This window comes from Anguilla rostrata, chromosome 3 (genome assembly GCF_018555375.3).
Source record: "Anguilla rostrata isolate EN2019 chromosome 3, ASM1855537v3, whole genome shotgun sequence".
In the NCBI taxonomy this organism is placed as follows: domain Eukaryota; kingdom Metazoa; phylum Chordata; class Actinopteri; order Anguilliformes; family Anguillidae; genus Anguilla; species Anguilla rostrata.
The window spans coordinates 15,333,806-15,353,443 of record NC_057935.1 but is presented as its reverse complement, the minus strand read 5'-3'; the positions used below and the strand labels follow the sequence as shown (position 1 = coordinate 15,353,443).

Genomic DNA, 19,638 nt, shown 5'->3' with positions numbered 1-19,638 from the left:
ACAGACAGACAGAGGGAGAGTACAGCCTGCAGCTCTACATGCACACACTCGCCTGTGTAAGGCTGAGAATCATCACAGACGGCAGATTGCCAAACTGCCAGCGTTGCGTCAGCACCCCCCCACCCCACCCCACCCCCACACAAACAGGTGTGCAGCGGGACGTCCGCACCGTCACAGGCAGACTGGAAGAGCGACTGACTGCAGGCGGGCCCCCACCGCCGCCCCAAACGCATTCTGCTCCACACAGCACATCAGCCCTCCGGTACAGGACAGAGCACCACGTCCTGCTTCTGACTGAGAGATTACATCACCGGCTGTCATTACTGCATACGCACGCATGCACCAGAGCGTACACACACACACACACACACACACTCACACACACACACAGGCACAAACCAGAGAACGCACGCGCGCGCACACACACACACACCCACACGTACCAGAGTACACATACACACACATACAAGCACACACACAAACCAGACCACACACACGCGCACACGCACACACACACCTACACGTACCAGAGTACACATACACACACAAACACATACAGGCACACACACAAACCAGACCACACACACGCGCAAACACACACACACACACACACACACACACACACGAATGTTGCCAGCAGTAAACGCACGTCTCTGTGACAGGCAAATGAATCTGTGTGAGGTCATGTCTCACTCCCACTCCCTTTTCTTTCTCCAACTCCAACTCTTCTCCCCCTCCCCTCATGGGGGCAGGAAAACAGATCTCCCTCTCTCTCTCTCTCTCTCCTCATCCCTCCCTCCCTCCCTCCTCCCCTCCCCTCTGACTACGTTCTGAGTAAATCAAACGGGCGTGATCTCAGGGCTTTGAGACATCAAGGTGCAGTCTCATTACATTACGGCCGGCCCGCGGGGCCAGTGAGTTACAGCCTGCGTGAGGAGGGGGGGGGGGCTCTCTCCTCTCCTCTCCTCACAGCTCATCGCTCATCGCTCAGCCCGCCCTCCCACCCTCCCGCCCTCCCGCTCGCGTCCCCGGGCTCGGCCCGCTGAGTCACGCACGGTCTGGGATGGTGTCTTCAGACAGAACTGGCGCAGCAACCTCCCTCCGCTTTTAATGTGGCGGTCGAGCCCTTGCCGACGTCCTTCACGTCGCCGTGCAGGTTTGTTTGAGTCGCCGGGGCCCGTGTACATGTTGAGATGCGCCAGCCCCTATGACGCGGGCGCCAGGTGGTTCACCTTCGGTTCTGAGGCCGGGCGGGTGGGACTGAGCGTGTAGGGACAGGCCGGGTGGACCTGGCGCCCCGCCGCGTGTGAGAAGCCCTGGGGACGCGCCGGGAGGGCGAGTCAGCCGGGGTTTTTACGCCGCGCGGGAGTCCGTCACCGACGCGCTTCAGCTCTCTCCTCCTGAGCCCGACTCAGACTAAACACATCCGCCAGGTGAACCGGAGGAATGAAGGAAGTGCAAATTCTGCCATTTCCTGTAAAGCTCTCCCCAATTCTGTCACTTCCGGTAAACCTCACCTCAAACCTATTTTCTTTAAGTTCCCTCCAGTATGTTTCTATTTTCTCATACTATAAGACTAATACAAATTCTGTTTTTGTAAATGCCTGCAAAAAAATTTTGTCATTGTGTTTCCCTGGCCTAATTCTAATGGCCCAAGTATTTTAAATGAATAATCTTGAAAGTATTAGGCTATTATATCATTATCAAGCATTCCTTTGGTATGACTGAGAGGACAACAGCTAGACGTGGCCCAAGTCAAAAGCCAAAGTCATGCGGACTGTAAACCACTTTCAAATCCACACTAAAGTGGAGACCATTCCATGCCACTTCGGGGACTTTATTTCCCATGATGCATTTCGGCAAGGGGGAAAAAAAGCATTTCCAGTTAGTGGAATGCAGGAGATAGACAGAAGAGTAAACAGACCCCCCAAGAAAGAAAGAAAAAAAGACTGCCTAACAGGACGGCGTAAAATGTCACAGCTGATCCAATTCAACAGCAGCAATGAAGCTACAAGATTTCGGTCAGCACGTCATCTACTCCCCACACTCTTCAAACACCTAGACTCTCCACACCCCACTGCAGATGTACATCTACTGCAACAAGCTGCACAGTGCAACAGACATTCTACGCAACGGACAGATGTCCAACTCCCTGAAACTCAGTCCAAGCCATTGGCTAAGCAGACCGAAGTGCGATAACATCAGTGCCCAACACACCATCGTGGGCCGGGAGGAAAATTCTCAATACGAAAGGTAAGCTCAGGGAAGGATCAGGAGGGATAGCTCTCCAGTTTGAAGGCCTTTGATGGCACTCCAAACTCCGCGGCTAAAGATCCTCTCCCCTCGCACGCGAGCGCTAGCCCTTCCAGAGCGAAGCGGTGCTCGTGAGGTCAACGAGTTCCCTTCTGCTGGCGGCTGTCCTGGGCCCCGGAGCAGAGAGCCGCACTCCATCGGCCTCGTGTTTCAGCGGAAAGGGCCCGCCCTGGGGGGGGGGGATTCTGCGCCGCTTGCTACGGGATTGATTTTAATCGTTCGCCAAATCGATGGATGTGCGCGACGGAGCGGGAGAAACCACAGACTCACTCACGAACCACGTTCCTCTTTCACGATCGTTTTTAGAGCGCGCGGGGATTCTGGGGAGCCGCCCGTTTCCGCGAAATTCGTCCGCGACTGAGAGACGTCACGGTTCACATTCCGGCTCGTTGTTTTTTTTTGCGTGACTGTTTGGGCTCGTTTGTGATTACAATGAAAATAAAAAGAACTCCCACTCTGTCGTGGCTCCAGCAGACGGGAGTGTGTAGTCACCTCTCTGACTTTAATGAGTCATGTTGAGACAGAGCAGGGGGGGCAAGAGGCAAGGCTCACGCTGAGGTGAAAGGGGGGGAGGGGGGGGGGAAATACCGTCACCTCATCTCAACATTTTTCTCCTAAAAAGGAATAAAGCATGCTGTTTTTGGTCACTTAAAAAAAAAAAAAAAAAAAAAGCCAAAGTTTTTTTCCCCCTTTTTGTTAAAACGAAAAACTAAAAAGTAAAAAACAGGACTTGACAGAAATGGGCCGTGCGAGGACTTTTTGGTCGTGCTCGAATTTTCGAGATTAATGATCCGGCAACTCTTATTTAGCAGAGACTTCAGAGATGGCTTTCAGCGACGCGCGGCGAGCCGGCCAATAAAAGCTTGAGCCGATAAGGCGGTGGGCTTTAAGCCAATAAAGCGCTGCCCGTGCTTCTCTCCCACAAAGCACAGTGACATCAGCCGCTCAGTACAACGTGTTCACGCTGATATTTTACATTCACTCACTTGCTCTGCAAATGAATGCATTCAGAGCAACCTGCCGGCAAATTATGGCATGAAATACATGAAATCCATCTGACAGGAGAAATAAGACCATGACCAAGGGCACAGGACAGCCAGTCTCAGTGCTAAACTATATACGATAAACAGTAAGCATACAGCAGTAAGTGATGGAACACATGCACACAGTCTGACTCTCCTTCAGTCTGATAATCCTCCATACAGTCTCTCTCTCACAGTCCCAACACTCTTTCACACAGTCTTTCACACACTTTTCTCAATACAATACTACACATTACACTCCGAAAACATGACATCATTATGATTGCATATGACATCATGTACCCTACCAGTGGAAGAGACCCCTTGGAAATAAGAGAGAGGTGAAGAGGCAGGAGATGGGTAATATCTGAGGTATGTGAGACCTCAGATATTACCCAGACTCTCCAGACTGGTGAGTGAGGGTATGACCGCAACATCAGGCTGCGCCGGGCTGAACTGGGCCGAACTGGGCAGGGTTGAACTGGGCTAAACCAGGCTGGGCCCGGGTGAACTGGGCTGAACTGGGCTGGGCCACAGACAGACAGCCGCGGCTCTGAGCCGCGGAGGTGGAAAAGAAGAGCGCGGGGAGGGGCTGGAAACCACCCCCACTTCCACAGGAGGACGCCTCTGAAGAGCATTCCGGAACACAACACAGCGCAGCCTCTCCTTTTGAGGAGAAGAGCAGCTCCTGCAGGGGTGGCACAGAGCCCGGCCACCCCGGGAACGCCAGCGCAGAGGTGGATTAAAGGCCGAGTGGATCTCCTTAAGCTCGTTACGCCCTCCTTCGCCGTTCCCACTCCTTTTGTTTCCAGTTTCTTTCGATGGTTTGCGGAGCCCGCTGTTGAGCGCAGAGCATCACAGAGCAGCCGCGGCACAACCTTAAACAACCTCCCAACCGTGCTCGTCTCGACACCTCCTCCGCCCACCCCCCTCCCTATGGAAACCGTAGTCATGGAAACAGGCAAATCACAGCAGGGACGGCACCCCCCCACCCCCGACCCCTCCCTCGCGGCCCGTCTCGGCCCCGCTCCGCGGAAAAGGAACGAGGCCGCTGCCAGGGTGCCGTCCGACCGACCGGACTCCAGGTGCGCGGCACCGGGGGGACCCCGAGGTCGCCACGGTTACCATCGCCACGGCTGCCAAAACAGGATACGGCGGGGTCGGGGAAGGGGGGGGGGGGGTGGATGAGTGAGCAGCGATTTCTCTGCAGAGTCGTGACCTCTCCTTTTAGGGCGGCTGTTTAATTGGCGTGTAAAGTCCACACAGCGCTGTTTACACAGCCCAACACATACTTGGACCGGCTGCAGGGCTGCTCCTCACTTGCCTAAAATGGTCAGCTGATCAGAGAGAGAGACTCATTAGCGCCAGGTCTCCAGTGCCACTCAATGGCCTGAGAGTAAACACAAACAAACCGGCACCCAGACTCTTTCTGACAGGTTCAGAGTGTAGCTAACGCGAGCTCCAGACGTCCCGTTTCAGGCACGAAGAGCTGCTGGCTAGGTGGACAAGGATCCCTCTTTTCTCTCTCTCTCACACACTTTCTCTTACTCCATTCTCACATTTTCTCACTCACTCTCCCATACCCACTCACTCATCACACCAGCATTTACATCAATGGGAGACTGGGGCAGGAGGTGGGGCGGGGTAGGGGGTAGGGCAGGGCAGGACAGGACAGGGGGCGGGACATGACAGGACGAGGGGCGGGGGATAGGTCGGGGCGGGGCGGGGGCTCTTACCCGGGACACGGTGAGGGGCATGCTGAAGTCCTTGCCTCCCTGCAGCCGGAAGCCCCAGGGCGCCGGCCCGTTCAGGGTGACGGAGTAAGTGCTCATTTTCTGATTGGACAGAAGAGGAGAGAAGGGGGCGGGGAAAACAAAAATAAATGGCACGTTACGATTACATTAGCATTTCATCCAGAGCTGTAATCCAGAGGGATTCACAAAATGAAGCACATAAATGCTCTCAGATTTACACAGATTCGCATGAGGACACGGAAGGGCTAGACTAGTGCACTCATGCAGCCAGTAAAAAGGCCAGCAAGAGCTAATGGAATCAGTGCGCCTGTACGGGCAGCATAACCACCCTTCCAAACACATTTACACACTCAGTCAGAAAATTCAGACAGTAACACTGCAGGCATGGAAAGGTCACGTAGGAGGGGGGGTGGGGAGCATTAAAGCAGTTTTTGAAACTTTGTGCCCCCCATTGTCCAGCTCACTTCTACTCCTTTGGGCATGGGGCCTTCTGTGAGCTCATTGGATATTTCGCCATTCCATTCCCCACAATCCGACGCTGACCAATCAGGACCCCCCTGAACGCCGAGCCACAGAGCGTGCGATTGGCCGACACGGCACCGCACCGGTCTGCCTCAAACCCCGCCCCTGCTGGAGCCGGGCGCGCGGTTAGCCTGCATTCCGCCACCCCGCCGTGACGGCCTCTGGCCTGCTCGGAGGTCTTCCCGATGGCGGGATTCTCTGGGCGAATAGAGCGGCTGGCTTGGCGGGTGAACCGTAATTACCGGCAGCGCTGCCGTTCCGCACCGCGCAGACGGACGAGGGGCCACTAACTGCCCCTGCAATTACGCCGGCCGCTCTCATTTTAACCCCATTAGCCCTAGCCCAGCTCCCATTTGGAACGCTCAACTGAGTGTGTGTGTGTGTGTGTGTGTGTGTGTGTGCACGTGTTCATGCTTAAAGCTCCAATTTCCTCTTTCAGGATGCAGGCAAACACACACTCTCCTCTGAAAACGTGTGAGGTCAAGCCGTGGCTTCTTCCCTCTGCAGTCCGGCAGTTAAGCTCACAGTAGGACATGGGAGGAGGACACTTCCTCTGCGGCCTGTGCAGGGAGACCCCATCGGACACCACGTACACCAACCCGGACCAATCCACGCACTAGAGCAGCGGCTTGAGCCAATCAGCAGCTCCCACGGGGATATTCAAAGCAGCCTAAATCGACAGAAACCATTTCTAACCAATGAAAAAGCCAGCCTGCGTGCACATTTATTGCGACAGCTGCCGAGCGAGTGGGCTGAAAGCGCATTCAGAGCGCTACGCCCCAAGGCCTGGCCTGACCACGGCGGCTTTCTTCCCCGCTGGAGGAGGCACACAAGAGCAGACAGGTTCCCAGGAAAGGCTCGCACTGCCCTCCCACGCTGACAGCGCTGGCTGCCGACGGCGAACGGTTCCGAAAACCCACACGCGGGTCACTGCGGACGGAATCGCCCAATCAGAGAGCAACTGCACCGATATCACCCAATCAGACCTCTGTCTCTGACTCATTACACCGGCGAATGCCAAGGGAAAAGCACAAAGGCATTTGAAAGTTTCACACTTCTAAAAAAGCAAAACAAAGTAAAGCTCAATCTTATGGATTCCCATTTAACTGAACAATGGTGCACACACAATGAACTACATTTCAAGTCCATTTGGCATTTTTCATGTCATGCCACACACACGCGCACACACACCATCTAAAATAGATGACCTTTTACATCCATTTGCACATATACATGCACACACATGCACAGATTTACATTACATACAGCATATAGATGTGTGCTTACACTTCAGACACACAGACACAGGTTCACACGTTAATTACACACTATATTTCAGATTTCCCTCGACGCAAGTGCACACTAAAGCAGCACTGAGGAGGGTGCTTTTGAGAAGCGCCCGAGATGACAGCCCGAGTCATGAATCACAGCCCTCGCCCGCTCACCTACCTCCCTCTCTCTCTCACCCAGCGATGTGCTGTAACCCAAGCCCTGAGCGCTCTGAGCCTGCCTGCCTGCCTGCCGCTCCCTCTCTGCCTCTCTCTCGCTCTCTCCCCCCCTCCCCGTGAGCGCTCGCCCTCTCTGCGCTCTCCTCAGAGGCCAAATAAGGAATGTAAGACTACACCAAACTATTTCAGCCCCGGCACCCCCCAGTGAGTCACAGCCCAGCAGGAGAGAGAGAGAGAGAGAGAGAGAGCGGGAGAGAGAGAGAGAGAGAGAGAGAGAGAATATGAGAGAGAGAATACAAGGGGAAGGATAGGGCAACAGAGAGACAAGTAGGAAAGAGGTTGAAAGAAAGAGAGACAAGGATGGTACAGGAAAGGGGGGAAGATAGAGACTGAGGAAAGGAGAAGGGTGGAGAGGGAAAAAAGAGAGGTCTGGGGAAAGGAGGAGGGTGGAGGGGAAAGAGAGAGAGGTCAGGGGAAAGGAGGATGGTGGAGGAGAAAGAGAGGTCTGAGAAACAGAGGAAGGTGGAGGGGAAAGAGAGAGGTCTTGGAATAGGAGGAGGGTGTAGGGGGAAGAGAGAGGTCAGGGGAAAGGAGGAGTGTGGTGGGGAAGGAAAGTGTAGGAAGGCTGCTATGGTGATTCTCTGGCTGGGAGAGAACAGGGGTGGAGCTGCAGGAAGACAAGTGAACATTCTTTTCAGACAGAATCACATGCGCCTCAGCATAATATAGCAAACCCGCCAATTATGGGATGCAACATACCAAGGGCCTTAAAGAGACCCAGGCCTTCCATTTCCTCTCTTTCCAACCTCAATTGCAGTCTTTTTCGGTAATAACTTATTGACGCATTAGGCTCCAAACTGCCCTGTGGTCTGCATTCAAAGCCCCTGACGCTGCTCACCACAACCCTGACCCTGGTCACCTGACTGACCCGCTGGTCACATGACTGACCCGCTGACATCGCCAAGGCCCAAACGGGCCTCTTACTTCTTTAGCCTCCAGAAATAAAAACCCGAACGTGACCTCGGGGCCTGACCGGGCCAGAGGCCGGTCTTCGGGGCGATAGAAGTCAGCGCAGCTGACACCCGCAGTTAATCGAGCGTAAAAGGTGAGGTCATGAGACAACCAGACTACAGAACACAGAACATAAAAAAACACTAAACACAGCCTCCCTTAAGACACTACGGCTGCCCTCACACTGCAACGACCGCTGGCAGCCTCGCGAAATAACTGCTCGTTAGCGAGCGCTCCGTCACAGCTGGCAGAAGCTTTCTGAGAGAGAAAACGAGAGCCAGTGTTTCTGAACGCTTCCTCCGACAAGCTTAAACGCTGGGGCCACAGGCTCGGCCCATGAGCTCCTGGCACTCCACAGTCACACGCTCCTCCCGACCTCGTTCTGAAAGGAATCCCTTCGCTCGGGGACAATAAAAGTATTCCAGCCCAAGCCAATGGAAGCGCGAAAGGAGCTGAGATCTTCGGAAACTATCGTAAGGCTGAAGGCTCTCTGAGGAACCCAGGCGGGCGATGTGGGCGGTGGGTTCGGTCCGTGAGCGGAAGGGGGGCGGGGTGCGCCGAGCAGAGCGCGGACCTGGACTTCCTGCGGGGACGTGCGCCGATGAAAAGCAGGAAACGGGCGCTCCGCGGCGCGAGGGCGTGAGGAGTGTGAAGAGAGCGGCGTCCGTCAGGCCCTCCGCCCAGCGCACCGCGTTTTAAAGCGCTATACGCCTTGTTTATTAATGACAATATCAGGTACGCAGTACGAAAAAATCTGATGCTCATAAATACTGCACCGCAACTGCAGAAAAGAGCTGCTAAATCCTGACAAGACGTCGGGAACGTGAGAGCTGGGGTCTGTGTGCCTTGCAGCTGGATGCAACTGGACTGCTGAGTCAGGGAATTTATAAATACATAAGCTTATTATTAATAATTCATTTTTTAAATAATAATAGAACATTTAATCATGAAACTAACTGGAGCACCTCACACTCTTGTCCCTTTGAACTGCCACAGCAACAGCGTGGCCTAAGGCTGCAGACAGCTGAAGACTGAGGGGTTGTAATGTGGTAAAAACAGGGAACCTGCGCAGTGGTGAACCGCAGATAACCTCGGCGAGTAGCTCCTCACAGTTACGCAGAGAGTGCAGACATTATGGAGCTCCAGAGGCACGGTGCTGCTTTTTAAGAGGCTCGTTCTGAAGGAGGTGGTGTGGAAGGCGGAGGATTCTGTCTGGACAGTCAACCTCAGGCCAGGGCCGGCCGGATGCTCCTGTCCCGGGTGCGTGCCTAAACAAGCACACAACCCCCCGCTGTTCCAGCCCTCCCTCGTGCGCGTAGCGGAGGACGCGAGGAATTCAACCGGCTCGGCTCTTTCGCCCCGCCCTCCGAAGATCAACCCGGCCTTTCAATTTCACACAATCCTGGAGCGGTCCCACGCATTCCATTCATCTCACTGACCGACCGGGCATCCAGCAGCTCAGAGGACACACAGCTCACCACTAGGGGGCGCGCAGCTGAACAGCAGCGATGCATAGTTCAACACTACAGATTCACAGCTCAACACTGCAGATTAACAGGTCAACACAACAGGGGCTTATTTCTTATCCTTTAATGTTTACCTGTGAAAAGCGAAGCCAGTTTCACCCAAAGCTAAAGCTGAAACCATCTTAGGTAAGCGTCAGTTCCACCCACAGCCACTTATTACAAAGCTGCTCCTCTGGATTCCTAGCTCAAACCTGCAATTCACCATTCATATGCTTCAACGTGGTTCAAGATGAGAGAAAATGGAGACACTTCCATTGAGTGAAATTCACAATCGGCTTCCCTCCGCATTAAAAGGCGCGGTTTCTCCACCTCTACCTGACCCATCTTTCCATTTTTTATTTCTCCTTTACAAAGCGAGGCACAGATCTAAAGTGCGACCGTGTCAGCCACTGCACCCAGTAGTAATACGCACTTAAAAAATAATGTAGCTGAATTTAATTAAATGCAGCATTTTGCCTTTTCCCACAAATCCCTTTCTCGGAGCTGTCATAAGACATACACTGGAAACTAATGATGTCAGCAGCATTTCCGTGGGGCCCGAACCACACACAGGTGATCTCATTATCTGAAGGTCACACTCGTCCAAATTCAATTTCATACATGCGAGTGGGCCGGTATAGCTGCATAGCCTACTTAGACACCTGATTCAGCCCCTCAGCAGAAAAGCGCAGGGCTCCGTTTATTATTCCAGACTGGAGAAAGTTCAAATGTGCATCGCTCAAATCGAGGACGCCTGACGTTCTCAACAGGAAGGAGAAAAAATAGGCTTAAACTTAAACTTTCACATTTCAGTGACAGCTTTCCGCAACGTCCCACGTTCAGGCTACAGCAGTTCCCTGCGTGCTTATGCCTGATCGGGGCTCCCGTCGCGAAAGCGGACAGCTCAGCGATTTCAGCTCTGTTCACAATTACATAAATATACTTGTAGAACACACGCAGAGCCGGGATGCATGCGAGTCTTAGCACGTTTGTAGCCTGCAGTCAAATGCAAGCCGTTCTACGCACGCGCACGTAGTGCTGCACAAACAGTACAACTTCTACCCTGGAACAACACGCCTACCTTGGTAACATACACTGATAGAAAATGGCCTCCTCAAATAAAGAACCTTGATGAGCAGCGAGTAACCACCAGTGGAAACGGCAGCTCGGCAGAGCTTCCTGTGATTCTGATTAATTGGCGAAGGAAAAGACTGGCATTCAGAGGTGTAAGACGAGCCTAACGTCCATGACTGCGAAGGTGTCATCCGTGTTGGACTCCTCATCCTGCCAATATTACATTTTATTCTCCTCCTCCTTAAAATGCAGCTGCGCGGTTCTCCTCGTCTTTGCTGACATTTTCAGGGCTCTCAAGGTAAATCCTTTCATGAGTGACATTTCAGGGAACAGGCAATTGCAGAAAAGTTTCCAAAACTTTCAACAGAAAGAGAGTTTTCTCAAAATAACCAGCTTGGTTGCATTACCATCCAATTAAATTTCTTGCCATTAAGCTACTTATCTCTTACACATCAGTAGAAATGTAAAAAGGCGGCGCTTCCATTAATCATCACTGTACTTTGTGCCATAACCAATTATAACATCTTGGCCTAGATCTGCCAGAAAAAAATTAAATAAATAAAAATATGAAAATAGTATTCTTTCAAAATCAGACCATAGCCCACAGGCATTTGTAACTGAACCTGATTTCCAGAGCAAGAACACCAATTATCTTAAATTTAAATCTCTCCATACTGTAGAGATTTACTATACTGTACCAATTAAACTAATTACAACCTGTTAAAGAAAACACAAATTGTACAAAAGAGCATGCAAATTAGGAATGCTTTCATGCACTCTTGAAACTGTAAAAGATTTCCGATTTTCAGATTCTTACAAAAAGCCACATCGATAATACCATCAATAAAAGCTGCTCATTTCCCTTATCACTTGATTACGCCATTCACTGTTCAACAATCCAAAAATGACCCACTCTGAAAAGCCAATGCAGTCACAGAAGTAGTGGAAAGAAAAGCTCCTTAAAGCTTTTTGAAACTGCATTCATCTAGATTGTGACAGGTGGCTCTGTAATGTGGCCATCCGCACAATAATGGCAATAACTTTGCTGAATCAAACTCAAGGAAGAAAGCAGCGATTGTCTGAAGTAGGGAGAGAGTGCGATGACATAATAGAAGAATTAACTCGCACCATTTTACGTGGAGTGACTTCCAGTGTCGGTGTAGACTGTAACCTGGCTCGGTACACCTACACAGACTACTGTAGACAGGTAAATTCAACTGAAGTGATACACACAAAGACTTCCTTAGCTGCAAAAACACAATATATAGAGTTATAGAATTAGGACAGTCTGTGTTACGGCCTTTTTTTTTTTCTTTTTTTTTTAAATCAAACTCCACATGAACTGCCTTATCAAGGTCGCCAGGTAGCCAAACCTACTAAACACCAACTCTAGGGAGTTATTTCTATCCAAAAATACTTTCATTACCCAAGCACAGTGTGGTTGAGTAGTTAAATAAGCGCGAGCATAGCATGGCAAATGCGCAACCTAAAAACTTCCAAGTTACTGTCTCAAGACAATACCTCAAGTCATGGCAGTGTGGAATGTGCAAACTTGGCGATCTGATAACTTACTCAATCTTTGCACAACGGTAAGACTAATTGTTTTATACAATATTTCGGGGGGAAAAATATAAAATAAAGCAAAACATTATCACAAGGAAAACGTTTCCCTGATATAACCAATTTCTCAATGATATCGTTATATATGACTAACGTAAGCCTATACAATGGACCTTCTTTAGCTGCCTGAGTTCTGAAGCTAGGCTAGTTAGCTAACTAGCTAGCAAGCTTACTGTTTTAAAACTACATGAAACTATTGACTCGCGGTGGTTGTAAGGCCATTTATTCTTTTCAAATTACCTCCTGTCCTTCCTTCTGCTCGGTAGACATCGTGGCGAGTTTTTTCCTTCAAAAAATAAAAAATGAAAGAGTCTGCTCACTATGAATTAAGTTTTCCTTGCGCGTCTATCCAACTGTATCACAGAGCAGCCGTGAACTCGCCCTCTTTTTTTTCGTTTTATTAGGGTTCCATATTGACGTCACCGTGTCACGTGGGACATCCACACCGGGCGACAAACTGCGAGGCGCAGCATTCTTCTATTGCCTGCAGCGGAGACCTTAAATTTAGAAATAATAACCATGCAGCCCAAAACAATCCGGGGGATGGTCTATTATACCTTCTGGGGTACGTAGGGTTTTGTTGGTTACTTTCTCTGTTCTAATGGAAATTTAGTTTTAAGAGGTGTCTGCTGTGTCTGGGAAAATGAAATCCCATTAATTTTACTACTCACTTAATTTGCATTTGTGGTCGTTTAAGCATTTTGGCTCCAATCTGGGGTCATACTGACACATAACATTCAGTAAGAGCAAGGGAACTTATATTTATGGCACGCGTTATATGATTTATTTTCACTGAAAAACATACAAGCATAAATATTCATCAGGTCCTGTGCAATATTTTGTGTGTAGTTTAGCCAGTGGCTAATTTTCATTGGTAGTCCCATAGCACCCTGGAATCAAATGTCATGCAAAACACAGCTCATAAGACCTGTTATGAAATAGCAAGATTTATGACATAAAATGAACTCATACCAAAATCAACTCATAAAAGTAACTCATAAAAATCATACAAACACACAGAATTTCCTTTTAAAAAACCTATACACGCATTACACCTGCATATAAATAACAAAGATCAGTTGTTAAATTACAGCCTGTCTTGGTTTGCTATGTAACAACTACTCCTATCATCCTCTTCAGATATACCAACTCCCACACATCTTCTTAGTTCAGTTTATTCTTTACCGCAGCTGAGGGCCCGACAGTTGAATATGCAGGCTAATATATAAAGGTCAAGGCCATTATTCTTCACACATACATTATCCCAGCCCAGGACCCCTTTATTCCCTATGGCCGACTGGATGACTCATTCAAACCATGACGATCAAAGATGTTCGCGAGCGGACAAGGCTGAGCGTGACAAAATCGTGGAATTGATGGGGGGGGGGGTGTTAGGCAGCGATCACACGGACTGAGTGTGATAAAACGGTCCTCATGACCAATTTCCGGCAGCAGTTTCTGTGTCATAGTCTGGATTGCTGTGGGATTGATTGTGCGAGCAGCAGCCAGCAATCAAGAGGAGATATTACTGATACAAGAGCCATTCCAGGATGCTGCGGCTGATCTAAAAGGCTTTTCAGACCAAGTGGATCCAGATAATGAAACCTGAGTGAATGGTCAATCTGCGCTATCAGAAAGGCTGTAGTGTTTTAGAACACATGCCAAATGGTAGCCCATAGATTATGGAATGGCAAGGGACACACAAATCTCTCATCAGCCGTCAATTGTAGACATTTCATCAAATGTAAATTGCCTCTGTTCATCAGAGCTTATTCTATCATTCTACCTTTGTGCTGCAATTGTCCAGTTAGTCCAATTTGTTTTATATGGCAGAAGTTTCGTGAGACATGTGCTCCTCCTGCTCATCTAGAGGAGTGTGCTTCTTTGACTGGAGGACACATTGCGGCTAATGCAGGTTTAAGGAGAATGTGAGAAAACCAGTGAACGTCATCAGCATCAATCACTGTCTAGCTGTTATGAAGTGAATGTTGATTTATCTCCAGGCATATGCATGTGGATGGCATACCTTGGGTCATAGATGTATTTGAAGTAATGTCATTCTTACAGATGCTGGTAAATTTGTATATTTTAAAAGCACTCCCACAGATCCCTGAGCATTAAAAATGTTATTAACCGAAACATGTAATCATATGAAAGACAAATTTTGTTTTGAATATTGGTAAAATTGTATGCTTTTTCATTATCTGCAATCTGCAGATTTTTTTCTGGTGTCTCAAGGTGATTAAGCATTTCAATAATTCTCTCAAATAATGGCTATGCCATTTTAGATTTAGTCCATTTACAGTGCACACCATAGCACCAGTCCTGTAGGACTCTAATAATGGTTAGTCACCCTTAATTGTTTTTCTTTTCAGACAAACGTCTGCAGCTTTTTTACTGAAGGCTTTGTGATTTGAAGTGACGGGAACATCTTTGGAAAAGCCGGTTGCTGCATGAAGCTACATTTGCATGCCAGAGCCTGTGTTTAACAATTGGGACTCCTGGGCCTTAGGAGGTGTCCGTTTGGATAAGACATTTGGCCAAAGTCCTCACTCATGGTTGGTCAGAGATGCCACAGTATTTAATGTAAAATAGTAGCAACGAATGAGATCCTTGAATAATAAAAGCGCCATTTGAGCATAAGTAAGTATAATAATGAGACTCTTAAAACATAACAGATTTTCTCTTATATAACATCTGAAAGTTAGTATAATTAATCGATGATATGATCTTCAAGCTAGGCTCCCACCAATACTGCACCTAATATTTAAAGCATTAGACTCCAGCTCATAGACATAATGTACCCTTGTGCATGAAAGAAACTAGGAAGCTAAGAATACATAATGAAGAGAACTGTTCATGAGCCCTCTTAGGCTCATTATTTACCGACAGTTTAGAGAGTATCCAGCACTACATCAGGCCTAGACCTGAACACTCTAATGGTCTGCCTCTACTAAATAAAGAAGCCATGCTACACATCGACAATGCTCCAGATATCAGCCTGATATAATTTACATTAGTGTAATCCTCATTTAATATCTAATTCATTTCCATTTACATCGTCTGATTGTGCTGACAGAACTCAACGTGTAGCTCAGTTTGCCAATCCCATTAATGAATTAAAAAACGTATATAACACCCCTCCCAGCCCATTATAATGTAGCGAGGCACCAATACACATATTCGTCTGCTAATTATTTTCTACTGTTTCTGTTGTGTGTACGTTCCATTTAACAGCCCAGGACCACACCAGGCCCAAGAACTTGCTTACACAATGGGGAGACCACACTGTGGAAAGATGTCCCCGAACACTGTCCTTTCTAATGATGCCATTAGCACAGGAAGCCTTGCCCTCTTCCTTTTTTAAATAACTACCAATTTGTTCAATCAGGTCCTTTCATTAAAAGTTAGCATGAAAGGTTCTTGGACCTATTTACTACACGTAATACTGGTTTGCGTCGAAGAAATTCATTTCAAAGTGGTTTGCCTCATCTGCCAAGGCATCCCACAGAAATTGTTCATGCCAGTTGCCCATATAAGGATATTGTAGATCTCAACAGCTGGGAAGTTTGTTGTTTGTTAGCAGTAGGGAAGTATTGCTATGTCTCCGGATTATCCAAGACCTTTCATCTAGACCTACATTAAATAATGGCCTTTAAACAGAAGAAACATAAGGCGCCAGTATCAATGTCACACCTCTTGGCGTGACAGAGAACTGACTGTCTGCTTCGTGGAGTACTTGCAAAATAAGCCGCTCTAAAGCGTCGTTCGGTCCAGTCGATTTTGCTAAAGCCGTGTGCTTTTGTGTCCATCTGCTGGCCAACATTAGTACTGCAACAGGGAGCATGCAACAAGAATGGATTCATAGGCTGAAGGTTCGAACCAGGAATCAACGTGTAGATGCCACAGCTACCCAGTCCGTCGTTCAAAATCCCTTGGTGCAGTTATCGCCTATTAACTTAAATATGCACAAAATTCCTTATTTTTAATTTTTATTAACTATATTACTATATTCATGCATCCGTTTTTGCTACAATAGGCCTATATGTAATTTGAGTTGTGCCCGATGTGTTAACTTTATGTTCAAATTGAATACGCTTATTTTGTATTTTAAGTGTAAATATTTTCAACTGATTATGTATAATGTGTTCAACATTGGGATGCACTGTAGGCAAAATCTGTACAAAATAAATAACTGGAAAAAGAATATTGTTAATTTAAGCCCACACTGTGACTACAGTCCACAGTATAGTTTAGTGTAAAATGCTTGTTGTTATGTTAGACTTTTTCTCATGAGTTAATTCATTAATTTATTTTATTTTATTTATTTTTTTCTGTAGGTGGAACGCCCACTTCTATCGTCGTTATGTACGCCTACAACAAATTTTGCAAAGCAGTCTTCAAATATCGCTCGTACACACATCACCTATGATTTTAGAAATATGAATTTAGATTTTTAAAATCTATATAACGTCGTAAAATCAAGGTTAAAACATCCGAGCAAACTCAGACTAGTAAGGGGGCGTGATAACGTGCGACTGGAAGCTGATTCTGCTAGCTAGTTATGTATCGTAATATATTTTGTGTTGAATGATCCAGGATCAGCTTTACCAAAAATGTTACTATCCCAGTTTACTTGTTTCAAATATATAAAACTGATTCTAAATCAGTTGAAACGGTCCACCTTGTGCAGCGGAAAACGCGTCGTTCTTGACAAAAAAAACCCCGCCTACTAGGCGAACGTGGCCAATAAATGTGCTTTATTTGGTTCACGTGTTTATAGTTTAACTTCCTGTCAGGACATCTTCGAACATGGCAGCCATTACAACCCCAGTAGCGGCGGAGCAGAGCACAGCACAGAAATCGGACACGGTCGTTTTTGACATAACAAAACCCCCTGTCATTGAAGGATTTACCCCTCTGCCGCGGGCCAAGGAAGAAGGATTCAAAGACAAGTTTATTAGAAAGACTAAAGAGAATCCCTTTGTGCCGATAGGTGAGTTGCATAAGGTGTATCCAACGCAGTTACACAAGCATGAGAACTGAATAGCTGGCTTGCTCGACTGCTTTAGTGCTACAAAGAACAGACTATTATTGTGACTGTTGTTATTCTTCCCCGTCCCACCATACAGACAAGTAGTCCAGCTGTTTTAAAATGATAGCTATGTAGTTGAATGAGTTGTTAGGCAGGCTGAAGAGTATATTGCATGTGGCTAACATATCTCATGGGAAAAGTTTCTGTTCAGAGTATTAAACATATTCGTGTTCTGTTCAGAGTAGTAAACCTAACCATGTGTGTTAGCTTATCGCGCTAAAATTTCACATATTTCTTTCTAAGACTTTGGCATGGATAGCACCATATGCAGATTGCATTTAACTTTTGGGGAGACACTGCTGTTCCCATCTAGTCTTGCGTAGTCAAACGTCTGGTGTGCAATTCATTCATAGGGTGCCATGTCTGATCCCCCCTACCCCAAATGTATGCGTAAGAATAAAGTAAATATTAACAACCCCTTCCCCCAAGATGCTGTTTAAAATGACAAAATGGAAGCATACGCATTGTGCAGTCATGGGCAGTGCACCATAATTTATATCAAAAACAAAAATTTCTGAGCTTGTTAGACTAGTTAACTGTCATAAGTATGCTCTTGTATTGTTTCGGATGCCTGCTTTGCACATGCGTGTGCACGCTTCCAGTTATATGGTGGCAAAGGTACAGGTCTCCTGACCAGAAGGTCGCTGGTTTGAATCCTGGGGTCACTAATAACTTTGTATCTTCATGAAACTCCCTCAAACAGAAGTGCATCAGGATAATGTATCTTTAAAGTTATAAACCGTATAAAAGGGTATTGCATAATTGAGCTCTGCTGATCATCCGGGATAAAGACATAGGTAATGCCAAGCAAATGCATGATACTGAAAATGAAACTATTTTATATCTGAAGTGTTTCACATCTCCCAGTAGTCATTTGCAGTTATTACCTGCTTCCCAGGTTTTTGATGTGCGATGCACTTGTTCTCTCTCTCTTTCTCTCCCACATTCCATCCAGGTTGCCTGGGAACGGCCGGGGCGCTAACTTACGGTCTCATTGCCTTTAAGCATGGGAAGACCCGACAGTCACAGCTGCTGATGCGAGCGCGTATCTTCGCACAGGGGTTCACCGTGGCAGCTATCGTGGTGGGCGTGGTAGCTACGGCTATGAAGCCGAAGCAGTGAGGCTAATTTCGCCATCATCGCCAATTCTCATCCGCCGATCCTCCTATTGCAAAGCAATGGGAAGCAACTCTAAGCTGTGTGATTAAACCTTTCTTAAGGAACTGGTTATTATTTTATAGCCAGATGATTGCCCACTTCTTTTGCATACTGTGTATATTGCTGTATGTAATCTAAATGCACAGTAACAGTATCGATTAAAAAGAAAATGCTACAGGTGACATTCAGCTCTAGAAAGTGTCATGATTGTATCTAGACTTTCTTCTCATTTAATTTGTGGAAAATGCTCGTTGATGTGAAAAGGGAAGATGTGTATATTCGCAGAGCAATACTGAACATTATTAAAAGGGTGCCAACTGTATTTTTATGTATGTAGTAGGCGTGGGTCAAATTTGAAATGCTTTGACCCTGATGATTGTTAAATTTGAAAACAGTCCTGCAGATACCTGAGTAATTCTCAGTCAAGCATGTGACTAGGTTGGTCAAGCAAGTGCACACACAAGTACATTTTGGTGAAGCAGATTTTTTCTTAGAATTATCTGTAATGTGCAGGAATGTTACTAGTGTTGAATGTATTTAAAAGATTTTTATTTAATTTTTTTTTTTTAACCCAGGTCTGATATTTAAACACGCTCATTATAAATTGGTCAGTTAACATGCAATTCAATACCTGGACAATCTGTTGTGTTGGTGTCTTCTCACAGAATCAAATAAAGATAAGCCTCACTGCACAATCTGAACCCCCTAGGTTCCTCTCCTCCACACCTATCGCTGTCTGCACATATTTGCTTTGCTGTTAATTACCCACAATTTGCAAACGGTATCTCCCTTTTAATCACTGTATTGACAGAGAGTACAGAAAGGCTGCCTGCCTAACATCTACACACTTGCAGGATTCACGATTGTAAACCAGTGCAGTAATGAGTTGCACTTATTGTGCAGTTTTAGTTTTGTTCTCACTGATGAATGTTCACACTTTCACACCAGAGTTCCCCAGCCCCATACATGACTAGGGGGTGTGAACCTGTAACTAGGGCTAATTGTTTTCCGTTGTCCATAGTAGCCAATTACGTACTTGTGCAAAATGTCCGTTTTATTTTAAGTGGTGTCTCTAGAGATTTTGTTTTCAGTATGATCTAACTGATAAGGATTTAA

At 47.2% G+C, this 19,638-nt stretch overlaps 2 protein-coding genes across 6 annotated transcripts in view; one reads left to right on the top strand and one right to left on the bottom strand.

Moving 5' to 3' along the window:
* Positions 1 to 12,667, bottom strand: part of pdlim7 (PDZ and LIM domain 7) — a 46,962-nt gene extending 34,295 nt beyond the window's left edge. For 2 of the 5 annotated variants that reach the window (XM_064326454.1, XM_064326458.1), the window contains exons 1-2: positions 12,510 to 12,667; positions 5,072 to 5,170 (exon numbers count right to left, since the gene is read on the bottom strand). In XM_064326454.1, coding sequence (XP_064182524.1) covers positions 5,072 to 5,170; positions 12,510 to 12,539 — 129 coding nt within the window. In that variant the 5' untranslated portion in view covers positions 12,540 to 12,667. The other 3 variants (XM_064326455.1, XM_064326456.1, XM_064326457.1) reach the window with 3 other exon arrangements.
* A 4,384-nt stretch (positions 12,668 to 17,051) lies between these two features.
* On the top strand, positions 17,052 to 19,217 carry higd2a (HIG1 hypoxia inducible domain family, member 2A). The gene is made up of 2 exons (XM_064326449.1): positions 17,052 to 17,265; positions 18,320 to 19,217. The coding sequence occupies exons 1-2, from the start codon at positions 17,082 to 17,084 to the stop codon at positions 18,484 to 18,486; spliced, it is 351 nt and encodes a 116-aa protein (XP_064182519.1). The 5' UTR covers positions 17,052 to 17,081; the 3' UTR covers positions 18,487 to 19,217.
* The last annotated feature ends 421 nt before the right edge of the window (positions 19,218 to 19,638 follow it).